The 7,631-nt window shown below is 30.8% G+C and overlaps 1 protein-coding gene across 1 annotated transcript in view; it reads left to right on the plus strand.

Moving 5' to 3' along the window:
* The window catches only part of LOC108740625 (very low-density lipoprotein receptor-like), a 15,777-nt gene that overhangs the window by 1,362 nt on the left and 6,784 nt on the right, over positions 1 to 7,631 (plus strand). The window contains exons 2-3 of the mRNA XM_025974856.1: positions 405 to 530; positions 6,489 to 6,611. Coding sequence (XP_025830641.1) covers positions 405 to 530; positions 6,489 to 6,611 — 249 coding nt within the window. The remainder of the gene's footprint in view (positions 1 to 404; positions 531 to 6,488; positions 6,612 to 7,631) is intronic.

Genomic DNA, 7,631 nt, shown 5'->3' on the forward strand with positions numbered 1-7,631 from the left:
TTGAATTTCGTTTTCGTTTACTGTAAAGAAAATGTTAAAATTGCTGAGGTAAAAAAATAGAGATCAAAAACGATAGCAGCTCCAAAAAGATATAAAAATGTTATTCGTTTTAATAAAACATGAAACATTCTACAAAATTTCGGGTAGCCCTAAGTATTTTTTTTATTAAACTTTTACATAGGTACGTTAATTTAGACCTATAACACATATTATTATTACATATACAGGATATTTAATTATAAATAATATTCATGAAAAAGAAGACCAATCAATTTTCAGAATAAAATGGTGAATTTTATTAAAATTTCTCTAGGTTAATTACGTTAATGTAAACGAAAACTGTATTAATTACATTTAATTGTTATATATATAATACTTCTAGTTAAATATTTCTTTTGTTTTAGAAACATCTGCTTGTAGTATTCGACAGTTCCAGTGCCATAATAAAAGGTGTGTACCGTTGTCATGGACCTGTGACGAAGACAACGATTGTGGGGATAACAGTGATGAAGACCCAATAGAATGTTCTAGTAAGGATTTAGCAAATATATATAATAGATCAGTTTATTATGGATCAGTAGAAAAACGATTTTTATTACTAATAGTTTATCCTTCCAAAATGATTGTGGAATACATAAATACCAGGGCCATTTTTCTCAATCTCCGATAGAGTAAAAGGCAAGCGAATATTAAAAAAAGTGTTTTATTACCAAAAGTTGTATAGGTACACCTGTGACTACTTTTCGACATAATCACCTTGACGATTGAGACATTTGTTGAATCTGTGGATAAGCTTTCCAATACCTTCTTCATGAAATGTTGCTACCAGTGAATTTAAATGAATCTTGATGATGTCGCGAAGCCCCTCGTAACTTTGGAAGCGGGAAAAGTAGGAAAACATCGAAGTCACTCGGCGTTAGGTCTGGGAGCTAATCAAAACGAAAACAGGCATTCCGACTTTTGAAATTCCCTTGATCCATGACAACACCCCTCCTGACAGTGCTGATGCGATCTAACGGCTCATTGAGTGATTTTAATAGAACATTTTTGATCACCTATCATACAATATAGTTTTGAATAGCTTCCATCTTTAAAAAAAATAAATGGAAGAATAGGCTAGGAGAACGACGTTTCCAAACTAGCGTGGAGCTATAAGACCGCCAATGTCAAGGCTCATTTTAAATTCATTGACGGCAATGTTTTATGAAGAAGCTATTGGAAAGCCTGTCCTCAGGTATTATATTCACTTGACTTATTTATGACGTATCGGAGTTTGAAAGAGAAACGGACCGCGTAAATTACGCGATTTTGATCTCACACCACGAGCCCCCTCTTAGCAACGCTTTTGATACTATCACGTTAATATTTAAGCTCACTTGCAATTTCACGATTCGTCGGTTATATTATTTTTAGATTGACGCTTAATTTTTTCGTATTTATTTTATTAATATGTGCATGACTAGTTTCACAAAATATTTATACAGTTATATTTTTTTTTAACTTCCAACGAGCTAGTGAGAGACACGTGTACGTAGCAAAATAATTTTATTAGTAAAAGGTGAATACTGTCTTTTTTATTTTTTGGATAATCGTCAGGTCAGGTACGTCTAGACAGATTTCTCACTTAATCATGTCTATAATTATCGAAACGAGTGAAAATCATTCGGTGTGAGGTCTGAACTATACGGCGGATGGTCGTAGTACTCATCCGTGAAATTGCACAACCGCACTGTCACTATGGCCATAGGCCTTCTCTAGCAGTGGGACATAACAGGAAAATAAGGCGATAGGCAGATTTACTAAAAAAACGCAATCGTTTGTTTAACTCGCAGCCAATCTGTAAAATTTAACATTGTTAAATACGATTAACAATAAGCAGTGCCATTTTCGTTAGCGAGTTACTAAATGTTCTGCCGAATTGTCAAATATTTCATTAAGCATTAGGAAAGTAGCTCAGCGTTCCTTAAACTGTGATACAGATATTATATAGAAATTAGAAACAGGAAAAAAAGTCACACGGGGTCAAATCTGGAGAATAAGGTGGATGGGGGAGTAATTCAAAGCCCAAGTTGTAACGTTTGATGTGTGCGTGAGCGTTCACTTTCATAATAGTCAAACAAGAAATGTATATATGAAACATTTTGATATTATTTAATAGTCCTATATGTATAGAGTTGCCCTCTCTGACTAAAACATGACCCACCCTCGTATAATCGTAGTTAAAAAAAATGTCTTAGGTTTGACAAAATTCATTATTTAACTCACTGCATCACATACATGTGGTCCAAAATGTTCAGTTGGTCGTTGTTGTTTCTTGCTGTGTAGCCGTATTAGAAAATACCGGATTTTTCCTATCGACTGCAATATATGCATTATGTATTTGTATCCGTTACCTGCCTGCTGATCACGTGAATGATGCAATAACGGTCGTAAGACTTGATGAATTATGATGCAATGCCCATAAAATAGTTGTGATAGGTAAGGAACTTGATCTCAAGTTTGCTGCTAATTATTTCTAAACATAATATCACACATTAAACATAATATTACGCATTGAGTGGAGATAATTAGTGTTTAAACTAAAATTACAAATATGAAAATAGGTACGGTTTAAATGCAATAACGGGACATTTGAAATTTTCTTTACGTGTTAATTCCCTATTATACGAAAATAAGTAAAATGAAAAAGAAACACTAAACAGTAGTTTTTATATTTCATTTTTAGTGATACAGATAATTTGAAATGTGATTTTATTATTTCTAGTCATATTAGATTAGGTACTTTTTTTAAAAAATGATCGAATGGTTATCAGAAAATACAACTCTGCCATGTTAATTTAAAATCATTTTTGTTTTTTTTATCCACTACAAAAGTAAGGAAAAAATCATTACTATTAGTAGTTAAAAATGTCATAACTCTGCCATCCCCACACTTAAGAGCGTTCAATCAGCTCTAATTTCAACGATACGCGTGTTCAATACCATCTGTTTTTCTTTTCTTTTTATTTTTTAGTTGTAATTAGCATCAAATCAACTAATATTTTATAGTGTTCTTCATATGCTGTGTGCGTTCCGTTTATATATCATATGCCACCTACTTTGTATGTTATCCTAACTTATATTGTAAATGCGAATGTGTTTGTTTGTTTATCGGCTTTTCATGTCTTGACTACTTAACCGATCATCATTAACACACATTGTTAGGGACCAGCAAAAATATTGTTCCCGATGGATAGAAAAAAATTAGTTTTATGTGATCGATATCATGCCTTTACTCAGTCGATCATCATGAAATTTTATGGACACATTGTCAGGGGTACAGAATAGGACATAGGGTACCCTTTATCCGACAAAAAGAAACCTGTTCCTGAGGTATAAAAAAATTGGTTCAATGTGGTCGATTTCACGCCTCAACTACTCAATCGACCATAATGAAATTTTAGACAGACATTTTCAGGGGTACAGAAAGCACATAGGGTATCTTTTATCCAGAAAAGACATTGTTCCCGAGGGATAGAAAAAATTAGTTCATTATGGTCGATTTCATATCTCAACTACTCAATCGATCATCATCAAATTTTGTAGACACATTGTCAGGGGTTCATAAAAGCATATAGGGTACCTTTTATCTAGAAAGGATATTGTTCCCGAGGGACAGAAAAATAATGTTTTATGTGGTCGATTTCATGCTTTTACTCAATTTATCATCATGAGGTTTTGTAGAAACATTGTCATGGATACAGAAAAGGGCATAGGGTACCCTTTATCCGAAAAAAATACTGTTTCCGAGAGATAAAAAAATTAGTTCATTGTGGTCGATTTCATACCTCAACTACTCAATCGATCATCATGAAATTTTGTACACACTTTATCAGGGTACAGAAAAGCACATATGGGTACCTTTTATCCAGAAAAGACATTGTTCCCGAGGGATAGAAAGAAATTAGTTTTATATGGTCGAGTTCATGCTTTTACTCGATCTATTATCATAAAATTTTGTAGTCACATAGTCAGGAGTACAGAATAGGACATAGGGTACCCTTTATCCGAAAAAAAAATAGTTTAGTAATAGTTTTATGTGATCGTCAGTGAACTTTGACACGTATTTAGGACATCAACACGAGCGAAGCCTTTAAATAAATAAATAAATAAAATATCCAAGAAACTTCAAAATCAAACTCGATATCATTTTTTGTTCATGCGATATTTTGTAAATGGTTTTGATTTTCGGACCCCTTGCAAATTTACAATAACTTCCTTATGACTGGGAAGTTAAAAGTCAAGGGTTCAAGACTTTTAAACATCTTCAATAAATGTATGAATAAATTAGTGTTCTAACATTTACGAATAATTGAAATTATAAGCTACACAATTACAATACTAGATATACATATACAAATTAACCCTTTAAAATATCTACTCTTTATTTAAGTTAATTAAGATTGATATTTTTCCTTGTGACCGGCTAATCATCTCAATAATAAAGATGTTTAAAACACATATAGTATAACAAATTAGAACCAATTTTTAAATGTGATATACTCAGGTACTTCAAAGTATTAGGTGTTTTTCTCTGGTGATTTCACTTATAATGTAGTTACGTCATTTTTAATGTTAAAAATTGGATACTCTAAATTAGGATTAGGACATTTGATTGACTCTTAATTTTTGAGTTTATTTATGAACCGTGAGTTTGTTTTTATATACCATAAACGATTCAAACTAATTTATTACAATTAGCGAAGTTTAAACGAATTGTATAACACATACATAGATATTTGTTAAAAGTTGAAGAAATCATTTCCTCGTACAATGTGGCATATGCCGATAAAGAATTTAATTAATCTAAATTCCTTTAAAAAGACAATGAAGCTTCCGGTATATAGAGAAGAAATTTATTAAAGTAAGCACCTATCTATTTTCCTTTAAAAGTGGTAAAACTACACATGTACCTAGGAACGCGTACGTTTTAGCTTTCACTTTTATTGTACCTTATTCTGAAAACAATTTTTTCAACGAGGAAGAAATTAATAATTGATAACAATTACGAAAGAGACAGGTAGGTGGCCTATAAAATATTGGAATTGTTATAAATTGATTGTTTTATGGTTTTTATTCGGGTAAACGATACCTGTGTTTACCTGTCAGTTAATTTTAGTTGAAATTGCATCAGCTACAATTTCTCTTCAACCAGACATCCAATAAAAATGTTAAGTAGCCTGTTTGGATGGACATTCAACCTCGGGCTTTTTGTAAGGTAGTTTTGCAGTACATATAAGAGGGAGAAGAAGCAGACCGCTTACCCATTGCGTTATCTTGTTCTTATACGGAAATCCCACTACCGAACAGCATTACTGTTACTTATTAACTATATATTATCCCTCTTTGATAAGCGGACTTAATCCGCTTGCGAATTTACTAACACGCGAAATTTTATCATTACTTCGAATTGATCTAAAAATTGCCGATACCGAGAGAACTAAATGTTTTAAACTCTTCTAGCGCTTTTGTGAAAGGATATTTCTCGTTTTGTCAGTATTTTAAGTAAAATGTACTCGTTTTTATCGATAATCAGTGCGTTTTTTGTTACCTTTATTTGGATAGAAGTTGCAAGTGCGTTTATTACTAGTACAGAAAGACATGTAACAGGTGAGGATTTGGATCTTTCTTCCAGTATTAACTTTGGTTTCTTAAACTGTTTAGTGTAGTTAAATAATTTGTACATTAAAATAAAATTTGAACACAAGGGCTCTGAAAAGACAATTTTTGCTTAAAAAAAAAGGAAATAAAAACATTACGTTACTTTTTTCAATAAAAGGATAAAAGAACATTTTTTTGTGCTTATTAAAATAATTGTTATAATAAATTTTAATGTACGATAAAAAAAACTAATTTCTAAAAGTATCTTTTTTTTTAATTGTAAGTCGCAATTTACTTTTCGTCATTCATTCAGAGTGCTATTGAAATTGATCTTAATATTTCGAAACGTATAAATTTAATTACAAATAAGGAATACTTCCTTACAAATATCAATGTGTGACGTATTAGTCATGGTCATTTCAAAATATTATCACCAAATTATGATTTAAAATTAATTTATACGCAATTTAGTAGTTTATCGGCTTTTTATCGACCTACATTATTTTTGGTTAGTATATACACACGAGCACTAATTATTATTTTTTTTTTCAAATTTCTTATTATAATTGGAGACATATCGAAATAATGATAATAAATACAACATTATTCTACTGTAAGATATAGTGTGAAATTCTAAAGAATTTATAAGCAATAAATAGCAAAATCACCTTAATAAAAGATGATGATAGCGGTATTCATATATAAAAAATGTATCTATATTCATAACATTTGAGCGGCAAAACTTAATTACTAAATTTTTACAAAATTTTTTTTAGGATTGTTGACAAAAGAAATGAAATGTTCCACTTTGTAACTTTGTTGACTGAATGATGAATTTTTAATTTCAGAAAGCTTAACTTGTTCAAAGAACGAATTCAAGTGCACCAGCGGAAAATGTATCCCTGGGCAATGGCAGTGTGATAACGAAAACGATTGTCCCGATAAAAGTGACGAGGACCCCCATACATGTCGTGAGTTTTTTCAATTATTAAATTTTTGTACAATTATATTATCTATCAGGGAGGTACTTTTTATATTTATATTTCGCACAACTTTTTCTAAAATATGATAAACTGAATAGGTAATCAATCACTTCACTAATATTTATAATAATAACAACTTTTATTCTTCTAGCGTAGGTTTGTTTACTTTGTCAGTTTGCCCAACCGTCCAAAAAGTGACTAAAAATTGCACCATTCGGTTAAAGGTTGTAGAAAAAAAAAAAGAAAGGAGATCGATTTATGTTTTTAAAACAGACGATTTTGTAAAATTTCACTCGACTTTATTACTACTAACTGTTTACGAGATAGTGAATAAAAACGGTAAAAAAAAATAATCAGTGCAGCTATCTCTTCTCATAATACAGTATTATGGAACTAGCCTGCTCTGTTTGTATAGATAAAGTTTCTTATGTTTACGGTAATAACGGAACGTCTAGGTTACAGCTTTTGAGTGAAAGGATATTTAATTATTTGTCAATGTGTTCAATTTTAAATTATACAGTGCGTTTCCAAATATTTTCTTACCGACTTAATTGATACCTTACTAGCAACCAACAGATATTCGCTCCTCTGTATTTATTGCATTTAATCATACACTTACTTGTTACGTATTGCCTATTATATTATTTGCTAGTGAAAGTGTGGAAATTGCACTATTAATTTTTGCTTGTTTAAAATGTTTGTCATTTGGACCCTAAACAATAAAGTTCATCAGTTTTTAACGAATGTAAATTTTTATTGATTTTTTTATTTCGAATTTGTCTCTGTTAAGAATTTAATTTGTTTACTAGCTCGAAAAGTTTTACATGAAAATGCATTCGTATACATGAAAGAAATGTGATTATTGATAATAGAATTAAATTTCAGCAATTGCATAACCGTAAATATTTTGTATACATATAGTCAATATTGCTGTCGTAAAACGGGTGAAATATGTTAATTTGTTAATATTATTTGTAACTGCATAATTGCATATATATATATATATAT

The sequence above is a fragment of the Agrilus planipennis genome, unplaced genomic scaffold (genome assembly GCF_000699045.2).
Source record: "Agrilus planipennis isolate EAB-ADULT unplaced genomic scaffold, Apla_2.0 scaffold243, whole genome shotgun sequence".
Classification (NCBI taxonomy): domain Eukaryota; kingdom Metazoa; phylum Arthropoda; class Insecta; order Coleoptera; family Buprestidae; genus Agrilus; species Agrilus planipennis.